This window comes from Eubalaena glacialis, chromosome 10 (assembly GCF_028564815.1).
Source record: "Eubalaena glacialis isolate mEubGla1 chromosome 10, mEubGla1.1.hap2.+ XY, whole genome shotgun sequence".
NCBI lineage: Eukaryota > Metazoa > Chordata > Mammalia > Artiodactyla > Balaenidae > Eubalaena > Eubalaena glacialis.
Genome location: NC_083725.1, coordinates 108,567,458 through 108,585,546, shown reverse-complemented (window position 1 = coordinate 108,585,546; position 18,089 = coordinate 108,567,458). Strand labels below are relative to the sequence as shown.

The window sequence follows — 18,089 nt, the reverse complement described above, 5'->3', positions numbered from 1 at the left end:
GAAGACCTGCTTCAGCTCCAGCTGAATCTTTGGCATCTAGACTAAATTCTCTTCTCAACCATTCTTAATTGCCCCTCACCCTGTGCTCTCAGAGGCCCACCCCACTCCTGCTGGAACGCCCCCGGGGAGCCCTTCGCAGACTGGCCTGTCGGCACACTCACCATTGGTGTCTTGTACTTGTGGCTCACCACTTCTTTAATTTCAGGAACTAAAACCGGACGGGCAAGAGACAAAACAGAAAGTTCAAAACTAAGAGCAATAGCGCCACACTCCCCCAGGCGGCAGCGCCCGGCACCAGGGTCCCCTTCCCCTCTGGGCCTCCCGGCCGGCCGGGTGAGAGGACACTGGCCCCGCCTCCTCAGCCTGACATCTGAGGTCTGCAGTGGCCCCTGGCTCCATGGCCGTGACTCTACCGACTTGGAGAGCCCTAGCACAGGAGCAGGCTAGTCTCTCACCAGCCAGGTCGCTGCTACCATCCAGGGCCCGAGGACCACAGCTGATATTCCCAGGTTTTGGCTGGGAGGAAAGCACTGCCTCTAGCCTGTGCCTCACCTTGCTGAGACACCCGAGAACTCACCCCTGTCACCAGCCCCACGCTCTGGTCAAGTTAAACACGTTCCCTGTACTCCCAGCCCCTACACTGAGGGTCCTGAGGCTGGATGAAGAAATGGCATGATACTAAACCCACCAGACTTGGAAGTTTCCTTCCCTGATGGCAGGAGAGGCCCAGGCCTGCCTGTGTGAGGGAGAGCGTCAGAGGGCTCTGGAGCAGACACACCGAGCAGAAGAGACAGGTGAGTACAGCACCCGGGGAGGGAGGTGACAGGGAGCATCAGGCAAAATACACACATGTCCACAGCCCGGAATGCAAGACCTAAGAGTCACCCCTGCCCCAGCCATGCAGGGGTTCTGCTTGGCCAGAGGAAGGAGTAAGGTCCCCCAGCCTCAGCCATCATCATGGCCCCTGGAGACTGGGAGCAGGGGGTGTGGCATCCCCTGGGGGCCAGAAAAGGTAGGATGAGAGTTGGCCACACCTTCTTCTGACCCTGGGAGGTAGAATTCAGGGGGCCCCAGGGTTAACAGGGAATAAACTCATCAAAGGTAGAGCAATGAGCCCAGGTCCTTCTCCTGAGTTGGAAGACTCCCCCAAACGTCTCTCTGGCAGAAGAGAGAAAGGAGCACACGGGAGAAAACTCGGAACCAGTGAGCCAGCGCGAGGGTGGAGGAGGTTGGGAAGGAAGAGGGTGGGGAGAGAAGGGAAGAGACAAGTTGGTGATGTGAGCAGCTGGCTTGGGCGAAGGGAGCCTGCCCACCCGCCGCTGGGCCCAAGGCAGGGGCCTGGGGAGAGGCAGCACGGCGAGGTCACTTTACCTGCTGGAGAACGAAGGTTTTCATAGCAGCGATGAGGGGCACGAAAGAATGAAGCACAAACACAGCAGGAACTCAAAGCCCCAGGGTGAGAACCCAGACACCACTCATAGCCAGCGCTTGGCTGGGGGGAGCCTAGCTCCCGGCTTCCAGCTACCACTGCCCTCTGCCTCTGAGGCCACTAGGCTTGCCTGCCCCCTAGAGTGAGCCTGCCTGCACCGCCGCACGCCCTCCTGCAGCCCAGAGGCTCGATGGACCCTGGCGTGGCCCCAGGGTGGTGGGACAGAGCACTGGGCTGCTAGAGGGACCGAGGCAGGCGACATGAACACAGCAGAGCTAGGGAATGGCTCGTCTGCTCTGCCCCACCAGCTGGCCAAACAAGGGAAGGTGGCACTGCTTTGCGGAGCCTCTTCACTACCAGCGCTAATCTCTAAGCCCGGCGCCTAAGCCACTGCTCTTCGGCACACTCTCAGGCAGCCACCGACCGACTAGCTTTCCTTTCTCCTCCCTCCTCTCATGTCAGGACTCCCTCTTCCTCCCTATCACTCCTGCTCCTCCTGACCTCTCTGCAGAGGCTCTTCTTCTGTCTCTAGTCCCTTCTCTGGAGCTCCGAGGTTTGAGTTACTGCCATGTGAGTCCAGACCTAAGAGCAAAATAGTGTAATTACCAAATTCCTCCAGGACAAAGACGCCTCGAACTGTATTGCACTTTTTAATGTGATTCAGCTCTATGAAAACCTGCAAGAGAGGGAGGGAGGGAGGGAGGGGGGTAAGGCCCAGAGGCTCCCCCACTGCCCCGCAAAGCCCACTCTCCCAGCTACAGCCCCACCCACACAGAAAACCTATTTCCCACAGGGAGGATGGAAGAATACACACACACACAACTCAAAAGCGCTAAGAAGCGAAGACAGCAGAAAGGGCATGTACCTTCCGCTCCTGGCCGGAGGAGAAAGCATGGGAGAGAAAGGAAGGTGTTAGTTTTAACCGTCAAAGCCAACGCAAAGGCCCCTCTGCTGGCCTGGGCTGCCTGCCCACACCCTCTGCCCAGGGCAGTGCTTGTAGGACACTGTGCCCCAGGGGTCCCCCCTCAGCCCATCAGCTCTCTACCCTTCCATGCATCCTCCTCCGGCGCAGAGGGCTGGCACGGGCGCAAAGCTCCCCTCAGACTGTCCTTGGGAGGGAGGTGTTGGCATCTTCCTTGAAACAGGATTCAGGCTCTCCCAAGAGTATGTGGTGATTGATGGTACTAACAGCAACCACTTGTGAGCACCTACTAGGAGTTCTACAAATACTATTTGTTTGTCCTTACATCTACGTGGCACACACAGGATACAGTATCGCCCTCACTGTACAGATGCGGACACCGTGGATCAGAAAGTTGATTTGCCCATGGATAACGAAGTGGGGCTCCGAATCCAAGTACGTCCTGACTCCAAAGACCATGCTTTTCCCATCTGTTACCCCACACTGCAGAACTCCACCGGGGGTCCAACGCTTCCTCAACTCCAGCTGACTGTTATGTGGTAGAAGATAGACCCCAAGGCCATTATCTCATCATCAGTCAGGGTTTGACTTCCTCTCTCTCTTCAGGATCTCTCTTCTGGGGCAAAGCCTTAAACTACAGGCCAGCTTGTACATACTTTGTAACGGTTAGACGGTAGGTCACTCCAAAGGGGGTGTACCAAGTGGAAAGAGGGCATCTGGGTGTCATTTAATGAGATCTCTTCTTCAGAAGGTGAGGCATCAGGGGAGGCCACAGCCCTAAAGTGCAGTCAGAAGCCTGGTCCCCGAGAAGTGCTGGCACCTTCATAGTCTAGAAAAGTACTTAAGTAAACCCCTCTCTGGGTGGACCCTAAGGTCTTAAGTATACTATTTAATATATTACTATGACTAATAGTAAATATACTACTGCAAGTATACTGCCAGGAAGCCTGGGCAGCTGTTTCCCATCGCACCAAGTTGCCCAGCTGGATTCCTGAAAGAAGGAGAACTAAAATGGCAAGTGGTAGGAGGAAGCCCCAGAGTCCAGATGTTCACTGCCTCTGAGTGTCTGCTGCCTGGCCAGGGGCCGTGGTGCTTCGCACATTCGGGTCTGGCTCAGGGCCTCAAGGAGACGAACCAGCACGTCAGGGGAGGGGAAGGGAAGGCACTTGTGTGAAGAGTCAGGGCTGGGCGCGGACCTGGGGTGGTGCGCTGGCCTCAGAAAGGAATTAGCTTAAGGAATGTCCACTGAGAGAGAAAGTAACGCTGTGTTAGAACCAAGAGAAAAAAGTCAGCTCCTATGGTGGAGTCGCAGTGAGGGCAAGATGGATCCTGAAGTGCTCCCCAGTCAAAAGAAGGGGAGTGGGGCCTGTGGAGCAGGCGATAGAGCGGGGACGCTCAGAGGAAGGAAAAGAATAGGAAGAAGAATCGGCAGGAAAAAAAAGGCAAATAAACACACACACTCCAGATGGGACAGACACAAGCCACACACACACACACACACACACACACACACACACACACGCACACGCGCGCGCTTCACGCGCACCAGAAACACGCGAGGGGATCAGCCGGTATAGACTCTCAAAGCAAAACCACCAAGCAAAAGCACACCCTGGGATAAGGGAAGGCGGACACTGTGCGAAGAAGGGCCAAGTGAGACGCTCCCACTCACACTGTGCTGAGTCTAATGGGCAGGGGCAGCCGGGCCACCATGGCTCCCTCTCTCTCCCCTCCTCCCCCGCACAGGCTCCCTGCCGCACCTTCCAGGTGGTTGCCAGTGTCACTGCGCCCTCCCCTCTGATTGCTCTCTCCGGTCCAGCTGCTCCGATCCTCTCACTAGCCCCGGAGGCCTCTCGCACGCTCTCTGGGGAAGCACTGGGGACCTGGACACTGATCCTTACTGCAGATGCAACACCGGGGCTGGGAAGCCTCGTGCTGCCGCTTGCACCTACCTGGTTGTGCATGAACTTGAGATTGATCCCTTCTAGGGTGACCTGCAGCAAGCCACCCTCGCCAGTCTTCATGTCCTGCACGGGGAACTCGCCACCCAGCTCCGGCCCTGTGGCGAGGGAGGAGGTCATCAGCTAACTGGGAGGTGGGGCGTCCCGCGGCCTGACCCCCTTGTCGGGCCTCCACCGCTCAGGACGGACGAAAACCAACAGCAGGCGCGCGCCCAGGGAGCCGCCCTCTGCTCACCGGGCTTGATGCTCTGCTGTCGGGCGGCAGCACGCTCCATGCTGTCCTTCACGCAGTAGTACAGCTCCCGACACTGCGGCACAGTGGGGAGAGCTGTCCTGTCATACAAGCTCTCCCGGCTCCCCACCCTCTGCTCTAGAATGGCTGCTGGAGGCCTGGGCCCATGCCAGGACCTCGGAGACAGCTTTACGTGTTCCACGCCACAGCCAGAGGCAAAAGTGGGGCTCCAGCGTGGATTCTGGAATGTTAACTTCCCTGCAGGAGCTCCGCACTTTCCCTCAACGCCCAACCCCCAACGCACACAGAGTTCACGGGTACCTTCTTAGTATAGAATTTGTTGAGCTGAGTCTCAGAGCCGTTTCTACGCCACAAGCATAGCACCTTGGTCTTGGGACAGTAGGTCATGTTGATGAGCTTCTCGTACCACCAGCGCTCGTACACTGTCCCGATGTTACTACGCAGCACCACGCAGTCGTCACACACCTGCAGAGGCGCACGGGGCAGTCGGTGGCCCTGGTCTCTTCCCACCCCAGGCCACACTGCACGCTGCTCCCCACGGGGAAAGATGGGACAACTGGTCCTAGGAGCATCCCAAGGTCAGGTTTTCTGTCTTGTGCTCAGTCTTCCTTACATGGAGACACAAACACTGAACTGCTGGACACATCGTCCACTAGAAGGTTTACTGACAGAGGAGGAGCCATTGAAAGGAACTTGTGGGCAAGGAAGGAGGCTCACTTCACTTCAGTCAGTGTTCATTACTTCTTACGTGTTCTGGACTTAAAGTACGCAGAGGATATCTTATGCCTCCACCTTACAACCTTAGGAATCATTGCTATTGACAAGCACAAAGGCAGGGAATTAGGGCAGACTTAACCAAGGAGAAAAAAAATGGAACCAACACATTTTCTAATCCTGGCTCGGCTCTAGTTCTGCATAAATCTTTTCAAAAATTAATTACACAAGTGACACACGGACATTGCTTATTGCAAAAAAAAAATTATACTACACAGGATGATATAAACTAAAAGGCAAAGTTCTCCACATCCTCTTCTTGCTCAACATTCTCCCTCAGGTGGACGTACCTGTTCGTATGCCTTCAATTATGGTGGAGACATTATAGCACGATGGGTAAGAGCACAGGTCTCAGATCAGACTACCTGGATTTAGATTTAAGGCTGTCTCCTTACTTAGCTGTGTCACCTTAAGCAAGTTAATCTGTCTATATTTCCTCGTGTGTAAGATGGGGATAGTAGTAACCTCATGGAGTTACTGTGAAGATTAAATAAGTTAATGTGCACAAAATTCTTAGAATCGGACTTCCCTGGTGGCGCAGTGGTTAAGAATCCACTTGCCAATGCAGGGGACATGGGTTCGAACCCTGGTCCGAGAAGATCCCACATGCCGTGGAGCAACTAAGCCCGTGCACCCACAACTACTGAGCCTGTGCTCCAGAGCCCGCAAACCACAACTACTGAACCCCCGTGCCACAAGTACTGAAGCCCGTGCACCTAGAGCCCATGCTCCAAAACAAGATAAGCCACCGCAATGAGAAGCACACACACTGCAACGAAGAGTAGCCCCCGCTCGCCGCAACTAGAGAAAGCCTGCACACAGCAACAAAGACCCAATGCCAGCCAAAAAATAAATAAATTAGTTAATTAAATAAATTTAAAAAGAAATTCTTAGAATAAAGCCAGGCACATAGAATGTACCCTGGAGTTAGCTGCTATAACAACAATACAACTATGATTTAAGAAATATAATAATAATAATTATGACCACGTTGATGATTCTCAAATCTTTCTCCATATGAGACCTGTCTTCCTGAGTCCTGACCTCTCTCTATCTGGATGTCTCACTGGCAGCACTTCAAACTCATCATGTCCAAATCTGAACTCCACATCTCCTCCTGGGCAGCTCCTCCTTCTAAGTTCCCTATTTCAGTAAATGGCATCACTGTCTCCCCCAGATGCCCAGGCCAGAAATGAAGGAGTGATGCAAGACTCCTTCCTTTCCCTCTAACTATACCATCAAGTCCCACCATTCTACCCCAAATACCCCTGGAACACACTTCCCCTCCCTGACTCCAGCCATCAAGTCCTACTCTTCTTCAAGTCTAAGCTCAAAGGTCACTTCTGAGGGTCGCCCACGACTCCCAGACCCTCTGCTATGTATTCCCACAACACCTGCCCCCTGAACATCTTCTCTCAATGCTAATTATATTTTATGACACTGGGTGTTTAATTATCTGACTTCCCCAGTGGCTTGTCAACTCTGTTAGGGCAACAGAAACTATGTCTCCCTTATTCACTGATATAACCCCAAACCCAGCAAACCCAGCAGAGTGCCTGGCTATGATACGGACCCCATAAAAATTAGGTGAATGAATGAGGAATATACAAGATTACCAGTTTTAATCTACCATCTAAGACTCTACTGGGGCTCAAAAGCTTTAGGAAGAAAAGGGCCAACGTAGCTGAGTAGGAATTAGAAACTTGGATTCTAGCCCCAGTTGAACTCTGTGGTTCTCTCCATGTGGAAAATGGAGAATACCACTCCACTTTCCATAACCCTCTAAGAACATGATGGAAAGGAGAGGGACAGGTATTTAGAAGAACATATGATTTCTAGGCTAGAGAGACGATGGTAATAATGTGTCATACTTGTCTATGCTGCTGGTAGAGGTGTAAACTGGCATAGTCTTTGGGATGGCAATTTGGCAAAATCTATCAAAACTGTAAACGTATATAAGCTTGACCGAGAAATTTCACACTAAGAATCTATCCTATAGAAATTCTCATGTGAGTGTGCAAAGATTTATGTTCAAGGATAATCAGTGAAGTGTTGTTTAAAAAAAAAAAGTGGGAGGGACCAGTTAAATAAATTATGGCACATCCATATAACACCTAACGGTTAAGCATCCATTTAAAAAATAGAAACAGATTTCTATAATATGTAGACATATTATAGATATGCCTGTGATACATTAAGTGAAAAAAGCCAAATTATATAACAATATTTGTAGTTTGATATCACTCTTATAAACACTGAAACAAAATTCCATATAAGTAAGCTGTATTTATACAAATATGCATTTTTTTAAATCTGAAAGGATTCATGCCAAATTCTTTAACGGTGGTTACCTCTGAGACATGGCACGGGAAGGAAGTGAAGGAAAATTTTTACTTTTTACTTTATTTACTTCTATATGGTTTGAAACTTTTACGGCATATACTCTATTACTTTTGTAATTAAAATAAAAGGCAATAAAGATAATTTTTAAAAGTCTTTGCAAATTGCTATCCAACTACTCATGCAAGCAGTAGGCTGTGCTGAGAACAGCTAAATCTGACAGCATCACAGTAGCCAGGCACTGATGGAATGGGCAAGGTACCCTCGCTTTGCAGTACAAGGGGGAGCATCTATGAGATGATGAACCCACCCCATGCTCCAGGGCCCTCGTATGAGGCTCCCTGTAAGAGTGGTGAGAGAGAATCCTATACTTCAAGGAATCCTCTGGAGAAATTTACTGTGGTGCAGATGTCCTAAGCAGCCCTCAGCTCTGATGGGCACCTAGCCAAATTCTAACAAACACTTCAAGGTGACATGAAAATGACTCCCTTCTCAGCTACATCATCATGTATGTTTCTGCCTCAGAGCAGAAATCCCACCCTACGTTTGACAAACTACCTCTTCAAAAAGCTGTGAATGTGAGAATCAAATTCAACTAAGCCAAAAGGCAGCACAATATTAGCTAATTTCACTACTTTATAGAGGAGCAGTACTTGGTCCCTAAAATTACTTAGAAAGAGATCCATTTGAGAATTAAAAACACAGAAATGAAGAAAACATGGCCAATTTCCTTTACAATACTGGATTAAGAAAGGGTTTTTCTAACTATGACTCAAAATCCAGAAGCCACAAAAGAAATGACTGATTAATTTAACTACAAAAAAGTAAAAAAATTCTGCATGGTAAAAAATACCATAAGCTAGGGACTTTCCTTGTGGTCCAGTGGTTAAGACTCTGTGCTCCCAATGCAGCGGGCCTGGGTTTGATCCCTGATCAGGGAACTAGATCCCACATGTTGCAACTAAGATCCCGCATGCCTCAACGAAGATCCCGCATACCTCAACAAAGACCAGGAGCAGCCAAATAAATAAATAAATAAATAAATATTTTTTAAAAAAATACCATAAGCTAAATCAGAAAACTAATGAGGAACTTTGCAGTGGATAGGTCAGGTTGCCCACATGTGAACCCATTGATCACTAGGACAGAGCCAACCATATGAGGTGACAAGAAATATACAGCACCACCTCTTCTTGCCAAAATATTGAATCTGAAACTGATCAAATCTCTAGATTGAATTACTAGCTTGTACAAATACAAGTGATAGAGAAACATGTTAAACAACACTAAGGAGATGCAATCAGCAAAATATCTAAAGTGTAAGATGCTCTATAGGGCACATTTCTTCGACAAAATAAATGGCAACATGGGAGAGAAACTATTATATGTTAAGAGATACTTTAGAGTCATATCAACCATAATTATAAATGCATTTTCCCTTTGACCCAGCAATTCCACTTCTGGAAATTCTTAGATAAACCTGCACATGTAGGAAATGAAGCAGGCACAGCATCAACCAGAGTCGCGCTACTGGCAATAGCAAAAATTTGCAAGAAAATCAAGGGTACATAAATACTGACTGGTTATATAAACTATGGTATAGTCACACAGTGGAACACTATACAGCTGTAAAAAGAATGAGAAAGCTCTTTTTGTACTGATACAGAAGATCTCCAGGATAAGTTTAATGAAAAAAAAAAAAAAGTTACAGATCAGTAGATATGATGTGCTACCTTTAGGTAAAAGAGTAGAAGAATAAGAACTTATGTTCATATTTTATTGTGTTTGCACAGAAAACCACTGGAAGATACAAACTGGTTATAAATAAAAGTGGTTACCTCCAAGAGGAAGGGGTGAGGTGGATGGGAAACTGAGTGGAAGGGGATAAGAATGAGAGCAAGACTTGCCAGTGTATACCATTCTATGTTGTTCTGACTTATGGACAATGTGACTATATCATCTATGCAATCTATATATAAAAGAAATGATAGGGATGGACTTCCCTGGTGGCACAGTGGTTAAGAATCCGCCTGCCAATGCAGGGGACACGGGTTTGAGCCCTGGTCTGGGAAGATCCCACATGCCGCGGAGCAATTAAGCCCGTGCGCCATAACTACTGAGCCTGCGCTCTAGAGCCCGTGCTCCGCAACAAGAGAAGCCACCGCAATGAGAAGCCCGCGCACCGCAACAAAGAATAGCCCCTACTCGCCACAACTAGAGAAAGCCCGCGCGCAGCAACAAAGACCCAACGCAGCCAAAAATAAATTAAAATTTAAAAAAAAATTAAAAAATAAAAAAATGATAGGGAATCATCTATTATATTAATTTATTTGCATAAGAGCCTGACAATTTAATGATAAATGGATCATGAAGATGAATAAGTGGGGAAAAATATTCTGGCATCAGTTCTAGGAGTTCCTTGTGACTCTCAAATATTGCTTTGGGCCCCTAGCATGAACCAGCACCTACCTCCATGAAAAAGATATCTCCATTTGTGTCTGTCCCTGCATGTACCACAAATGTCTGCTTCTTCATGTGCCGGCTGCCACTGGACCGGATAGAGAGATCTCGTCCGTTCTGAGGAAAGAGAGATCCTTTAGGGACAACCAGACATCCCTCTCACACAGCCCTCTGGGCCAAGAATCCCTCATTCAGCAATTCAATTCTAATCAGCTTCCTTAGAGCAGCGCCATCTGCTGGCCACTGGCCGCCATGGATGTGTTCTCAAACTTCCTGGTCTCAGGACTCCTATTCATTTTAACTTTATTGACGACCCCCAAGAACTTATGTCTTTGTGAGTTTTACTTATAGGTATTTACCACACTAGAAATTAAAACTGAAAAAATTTAAATGTTTATTAATTAATTTAAAAGGAATTAATAATTCATTAGTAATAAATCCATTACATGATAATATAAATAACATATACTTTTTAAATAACCATATCTTCCAGAACAAAAAAAAAAAATGTGATGAGTGGCACTATTTTACACTTTTTGCAAATCTCTTTAATGTTTGGCTTAATGAAAAATAGCTGTATTCTCATATCTGTTTCTACATTCAATCTGTTGTGACATGTTGCTTTGGCTGAGGTATATTAAAGAAAATCTGACCTCACAGATACGTATCTGGAAAAGGGAGGAGTATTTTACTAGGCTTTCCAGATAAATATGCATATTCTTCTTTGATGCTATACCAGAACCTCAAGAAGTTTCTTAAAGTTAGTTGCAGTGTGTAATCTGAAAACACATCAATGAACACTTTGTACTTTGTTACATTAAAATCCATTTGTCTGCTTTACACTTGGAGTGGATCTTTTACCCACAGTTGAATTTGTAAAATCACACATCAGTCATCTGGAAAATACTGGTTCGCCCAGTTATGCAGCTCTTCCAAATGTTGACGCATTTCATTACACAATATCAAAAAATCACATTCATCACCAATCTCACTGGAAAAGTTTTTAAGTACTGGGAAGCTTCATGCACAAAAAGTCTGCCAAATACCCAACTCCAAATAACAATAATTTGTTAGTCATTCTTTCAAGTAAAAATGATGTCCCATGACTGGCTGCAAAGCTGTCAGTTCACCTTGGAACTCAAATCGTCACAAATTCCCTTTCCTCGAAACAATCATATTTTCATTTGCAGCGATATGCTTTATGTATATTTCTCATTTTGTCACATAGAATACTAAGAAGATGTATAATCACTGATCAGGTTTAATAAAACTGATGATTTTAACTGCTTCATCAAGGACATTCACAAGTGAAACTGGCTTTTTGTTTTATTTTTAACTGAGAGTGTGTGGAGGTGGGGACACTAGCACGGTTTGGTGCCACCATCTTCACCGTGTTAAGGCACCAGTGGTTTTACCCACCATTGCATTTGCACCCTTAGTGCAAATGTCAACCCAGTAAAAAAGGCAAATAACATTTTAGTATTATCATGAAAACAGTATTCACCTTGTGGATCCACAGGGGTCCACAGACCACACAAACGTTGAAATGGCTGCACTGGGATGGTTTTAATGCAGGGAATCCTATCACAGAACAGAAGGGCAAAAGCCTCATCTAGAGTCAAAGCCCTATTCTCAGAACTAGGGATTTTGAAAATATACGAGCCAAGAAATGACCTATGCGGAAGCCTCTGCGTTAGGCCATGAGGCCCACGCCTGGGAGGCTGACAAGCGCAATGGAAGGGAGCCTAAAGGATGGCCCAGGTGTGCTCACCAGGTTTGCCAGCTGGTCAAGCACTTCGTTGATTTGCTGGCTGTACACAAGCCCAATATGCGACTTTCCCATCAGGCGCCTCACCTTCTTCCGGATATCATTCTTATTTACCTGAAAAGCCAAAACAGGATCTTAATAACTTTCCTCCTGAGAAAAGTAGAATTCTAAAAGACCACATCACTGAGGATAAAACATTCAACTGTGTGTTCTGCCAACAGTCTGAGAAGAAAAACCCTGGTTCTGTCTCCAGGTGGCTTCTGCAGAAAAGTGGCTCTTAGAGAAGTTCTGGTTTAAGTGGATGGGGACTCACGGGGACACATCCTCCCTAACCCCCCAAGCACCACCATAACATTCACCTCTAAAAACCCCTGGGGCTCCTCAGAGTGTGATTCTTACATAGTAAGACTTAAGAGTAGCAATGTTCTACACTCAGCTGTCACAAGACACCATCTTAGGGTTAAAGATCACCACCCTTTCCCAACCAGAGTTAACTGGTACCACTGGAGTTCAAGAGACCCTTAAACAGAAAAGGAAACAAACCAAGAGTGCCTGCAGGGTATTCTCTGCATTTGATCAACTAATCCCTTCACATTTAGAGAGGATGGGAGAACAGGAGGAGGAGAAACCCAGGAGCTCATTCTCAAAACAACTCTCTTCTACCCACCAAGTCCCTTTCAGAACAGGACTCTTCTATTTGGTAACACAGTTCTCCCACAGCTGTAAAAACCAAGCATAGGGACTTCCGTCGTGGTGCAGTGGTTAAGAATCCGCCTGCCAATGCAGGGGACACGGGTTCGAGCCCTGGTCCGGGAAGATCCCACATGCCGCGGAGCAACTAAGCCCGTGTGCCACAACCACTGAGCCTGCGCTCTAGAGCTCGCGTGCCACAACTACTGAGCCCGCGCTCCACAACAAGAGAAGCCACCACAATGAGAAGCCCGCACACCGCAGCGAAGAGTAGCCCCCGCTCATCGCAACTAGAGAAAGCCCGTGAGCAGCAATGAAGACCCAATGCAGCCAAAAATAAAAATAATTAATTAATTTTAAAAAAAACAACAAAAAGCAAGTATAACCAAGTCAAACTAGAACCTACCATTGCTTTTTCAATGAGTAGCTCTTTTTACATCTATGGCAAAGTCTATATGATAAAGGACTAATGCTGAAAAGTAAATTCTGAGCATTCTTTCTAAGGTTTCAGAGCCTACTACTTAAAAAAAAATTTTTTTTCCACTGTATTCTGTGGGGAGTTCTACAGGCATCCTAAAACTATTCAGCAAAGGAAGCCCATTTAAAATTCAAAATAAACAAGTGGCATGCAATCATCAATCACCTTTACAACATTCCTTAGCACAACAGCCTGGCAGCTTCAGATAAATGGATCATGTGTGAGCAGCAGAGAGGCCTCAGACTTTCAGTGAAGAAGAGAGCCCCAGCAGGATGCTCTGACTGCTTCCCAACTGCCCCAAGATTTAGGCAACAGGAACAAGCCTTGCCCTCCAGTATCAGCAGTAGCTGGGCATAAGCAAAATAGACATTACCTTCATCAGCAGCATGTAGGAGATGAGGTTGTGCAAGAGCGTGGCCAGCAAACGATCTTCATCATCCTCTAGGCGCTTCCGGTCATGTTCTCCTAGGGACAGGTACCTGAGCAGGAGACCAGGACAAGTCAGCCCCCAGGTGGGAGAACACAGAATTAACTGGGAAGAGGATGAATTTGCATTTTCCCAAGGGTTTCTAAGCCTCATACCTGTCTATCATTTCCTGGGGACCCTGGTCCATACCCATCCCTTCTCTCTCCAACATCACAGCATCTAAGAACGCATCTTCCCAGAACTGCATTTGGTCCCATAAAGTAGAACGCTCTTTGCCTGTGTGGAATAGAGTTTTTTTAGGGGCTTGTATAACATATAAAGAATATGGCTGCCAAACTAAAACAGAGTAAATTCCAGAAAAAAGGAAGTCATTACAAATTCCAGGGCAAAGGAAACATGAGACTCTTCACCCCAGATCTAACATTCCTGCCACCAGCCCCAGCTGCCTCCAAGTGAGGCCCAATCCCTCCCGAGGAGGAGGGATGAACAGCACACAAAGAAAGGTGGTTACTTATAGAAAAGGTCTCCATAGCAGCATCCTCTAACTGGTCCCACATCGATCCTTTGTCCCTTCCTGCCGATTTGTGAGCAGGAAGGACCATGGTAGCAAGAAAGTAAAAGAAGACAGAAAGACAGAGGCTGTTGGTTAATACCAAACTTCAGTCTCTTCTAGTTTTCACCCACTGTTTTTTCCCCAGTAAGTCGCTTGCTTCAGATATAAAAATGTCCTCTAACATCAGCACTGAGATCCGCAAAAAAGCCAAGCAGCTACTTGTTCAGTGCCACCCTCTTCCCGGGCTGAGTCCAGCTTCCTTCCAGTGCAAGTGGCCTTCGCAGTCTATTTCTCACCTAGGAGTCCCTCGTAGAGATAGACTCGCTGGCTTACATCTTCAGAAAAGCGAACTGGGCTGCCCACCAGCTTCTCCTTTACACTTGGCTTCAAGCTGTGGGCTTTACCCTAGAGAGAAGACGCAATAGGTCAGCTGCCAGAGGTAACAATGAATAGGGGCAAAGTAAACCAAGCAGCTCATTAAGAGGCTCACACACTAGGCACCATCATTAGTCACATATATTCCAGTAGCCCTGCCTTTGCTACTCTGCTTGCCTCAATCAGAAGTCAATCTGATAATCCTGCTTTCTGTTACTGCCTCCCAAAACATGCAATCAAGTTTTCATTTTTACTTACCTTTACCCTTTAGTCTCTGTAAGACTCTTTCCTCTTAAAAAAAAAAAAAATTAGGCAAATTCTCTGTAGCAGCGTGATGCAGTGAAAAGAACACTGGGTTTGAAGTCTAGACTGACCAACGTTCAGATCCCTGCCTCTTACTAGCTGTGTGATCTTAGGTACAAAGCTTAGCTTCTCTGAGAGTCATTTTCCTCACCTGTAAAAGGAAGGTTATAATACCTACCCGATAGGACTATTCTCATTTAATATGAGAAAATACGTATAAATCACTTAATAGTGCCTGGCACATGGTTGGTATTTGATAAATGTTAAGTCTTCTCTTCTACCATCTCTTAGAAATATCTTCCCACATAGAAATACCACTAACTTTATCTACCACTTCTGCAATATTAGACTTTCTATTCATTCAAAAAAGATCTTTGGCTGGGTAAGAGGTAGTTTTCATGCCTGCTTCACAACACATGCAACAGCATAAGCAGAGAAGCCACTGAACAAAGGTTATTATTAGGCAATACCTAATTAGTGTGTCCAAATGCCAGCTTCCTGGTTCACAGCCCAAGACTTTGTTCAATGAACCATATTAGCCTAAGATAATTTATTTCTTACCAAAATAGCCCTTTTTGAGCCAAGAAATTTAGGTAACTGCTCTCAGCAACTCAACTGCACAAAGAGCCCTTGCCCAGAAGTACAGGAAAAGTAAGAATTTGTCCCAGGAAGGTGCCAGGAAAGGTAGCACACAGCTGAATGGCTTCCTCCAAGACTGCTTCTCCATAACATCTCTCTCAACCTCCAGAATGGAAGCACACTAGAAGGATTTAAAATACTCTTGGAGCTTCCCTGGTGGCGCAGTGGTTGAGAATCCGCCTGCCAATGCACGGGACACGGGTTCAATCCCTGGTCCAGGAAGATCCCACATGCCGTGGAGCAACTAAACCCGTGCGCCACAACTATGGAGCCTGCGCTCTAGAGCCCATGAGCCACAACTACTGAGCCTGCGTGCCACAACTACTGAAGCCCACGTGCCTAGAGCCCGTGCTCTCCAACAAGAGAAGCCACCAAAATGAGAAGCCCGCACACCGCAACGAAGAGTAGCTCCCGCTCACCGCAACTAGTGAAAGCCCGCGCGTAGCAACGAAGACCCAACGCAGCCAAAAATAAATAAATAAAATAAATAAATGTATTAAAAATTAATAATAATAATAAAATACTCTTAATTAAAAGGGTCTGTTTAGACTCAGGGAGAGTTAAGGTCCATTAGCTTGAATGGCTCTGCTAACTCTCAATCCTATCCCCTACCTCCACCTTGGGATGTCACTTGCTCTATTAGAAACATGTATACAGAAGGCCCTGGGGGTGGGAATGATCACCAGTGTTAAATAATTTATTTCATTTAAATTTCACCTTCCATTCTCCCCACAGACCAAAGAGAAGAACCCATGAGCTCGTGTAGAAAATATCCATTCTCAACGTCGCCTAACCAAGTGGTGAGTGTATCAGAACCCTTAAAGCTGCCTAAAGAGGCCTGTATACACTGAAGGGCAGTGGGTCTAAAGGCAAGGACTAAAAAGAATTCATTTAATTCCAACTGATCACTGGCTTATTGTATAACCTAGGGCAAGATCTTTTTTTCCTAAGGCTTTGTTTCCCTCACCTGGCAGAAGAGATTAGTTGTAGCAATATACTGAAGTGCAAACTTCTTGAAAATGGGAATCATGCCTTATCATCCCTGTTTCTTTAGTACAGAATCTGGCATTTAGTAAATCACTTAATAGATGTTTATTAATGAAGGAAAGCTTCAAATAACTGTTAGGAATATACTAAAATGAAATGCTATTTTAAGGTGCTATATAAATAAAGCAGAGACCAGAATAAAACTAGACTAGTCCATAAAAATAGGTAGACTGGTACAAAATGAGAGCTGCAACTGCCCTGACATTGCTATAAAGGCATCACTTTGCTTATTTTAAACACGGGGGTTACTGCCACGTAGGAGTCGAAGCCCTTATCTGACTGGGCAGGAAGCCTAACTCATCCATGATTCAGGAGAAGGTTCTAAAAGCCCCAGATCACGGAGTCAAATGACTCTGAAAAAAGCTAACTTAAGAAACATTTTCTTTAAAGTCAAATATATGAAGGTTATCCATTCCTTCCTTCCGCTTTTCCTTCTAACTGCCTCCTAACTTTTCATCCTTTTCTAACCCATCCCCATCCCACTGAAAAAATGGTCTTCTTTTGTTAGTAAACAAACTTACAAAGATGGCACTGGTGGCAGAGTTGGTTTCAATTTCACTATCAGACAAAGTGCCTCTAGAGCCTGCCAGGTGGGTGCTGCCCTCACCGCCTGGTCCATCACCTGCATTGCTGCTCAGGTCACTGTCCGCTCCAAGGGTCTCTCCAGAGCTATTACTCACCTGGAAAGGAAAAAAAGGTGGTAAGGGATATTCCCCAGGATGTGTCCCAGAAATGCCAAGCTGCTAGAGCTCTCTGCTACCATAAAAAAAAGTATCCAACTTCAAAGGTGTGTCAGACAGCCTCTGGAAGTACCTTCTTTACAAGATGAGGAGAAGCCCTGGGTGAAATCTCGGGGTCTGATCTCACAAACAAAGACCTATGACAGGTAAACATCTCCACCAAGAGAACCAACCTGACCTGAGACTAAGAACAGCCCCCAAAGGAGAGAGTAGCCCCCTTTTCCAAAGGGGGACCCACACCCCACCCACCAAGATGCCAGCGTGGTGTTCCCCTACCACGGTGCTAACTTCAGAGTCCTGACTTGAGCTTCGGATCATAACGGCCGGACTCACACCAAGGACAGAATCTGGATCAGTCCTCTGAAACAAGACACGCGGACTCAGACACATGAGGGAGGTGTCCAGTCTAGTCTCAGTTTCCCTAAGAAATACTGTATCTTCTCCCTTCTCTCCATCCCCACCCTTCTATTGTCATCCCTAGATAGGTCATGAAAAATGAACATTTTTCCTGAATATAAAATATATATGACTTACAGAGTGAGAAAAATAATGAATGTTAAAGAAGTACATGCTCACTACAGAAAATACACGAAAGAATAAGGAAATAAAAATAAACCATAAACTTACCACCTACGTTAATCTCTGTTAAGTCTTTAGCATATTTCCTTTCAGTCTTTTCTATATATGTTTTAAAAATAAAGTTTGAATCATACTGTATATAGCTTTGTAAACACTTTCCCATGTCACATTTTTGAAAATACAGTCATTAACGGATACTAATATTGTATTACATGGATATATTACACTTATTTCATCATTCCCCTATGACGGGATATTCATGTTGTTTCAACGCTGTCATTTTGTTCTGTTTTGATCTGAAAGAAGTATTCCGAGATGGCAAATTTTTAATGCTCGCAATCCTCAACAAGG

The 18,089-nt window shown here is 46.2% G+C and overlaps 1 protein-coding gene across 15 annotated transcripts in view; it reads right to left on the bottom strand.

Moving 5' to 3' along the window:
• MADD (MAP kinase activating death domain) overlaps positions 1 to 18,089 on the bottom strand; it is a 40,149-nt gene that overhangs the window by 1,257 nt on the left and 20,803 nt on the right. For 3 of the 15 annotated variants that reach the window (XM_061201729.1, XM_061201719.1, XM_061201723.1), the window contains 12 exons: positions 17,436 to 17,519; positions 16,941 to 17,099; positions 14,352 to 14,460; positions 13,658 to 13,778; positions 13,449 to 13,554; positions 11,911 to 12,021; positions 10,149 to 10,256; positions 4,866 to 5,030; positions 4,548 to 4,620; positions 4,304 to 4,410; positions 2,036 to 2,105; positions 162 to 208 (listed from right to left, as the gene is read on the bottom strand). In XM_061201729.1, the coding sequence (XP_061057712.1) occupies positions 162 to 208; positions 2,036 to 2,105; positions 4,304 to 4,410; positions 4,548 to 4,620; positions 4,866 to 5,030; positions 10,149 to 10,256; positions 11,911 to 12,021; positions 13,449 to 13,554; positions 13,658 to 13,778; positions 14,352 to 14,460; positions 16,941 to 17,099; positions 17,436 to 17,519 (1,260 nt within the window). Of the gene's footprint in view, positions 1 to 161; positions 209 to 2,035; positions 2,106 to 4,303; positions 4,411 to 4,547; positions 4,621 to 4,865; positions 5,031 to 10,148; positions 10,257 to 11,910; positions 12,022 to 13,448; positions 13,555 to 13,657; positions 13,779 to 14,351; positions 14,461 to 16,940; positions 17,100 to 17,408; positions 17,520 to 18,089 lie in introns of all 15 variants that reach the window. The other 12 variants (XM_061201717.1, XM_061201722.1, XM_061201718.1 and 9 more) reach the window with 7 other exon arrangements.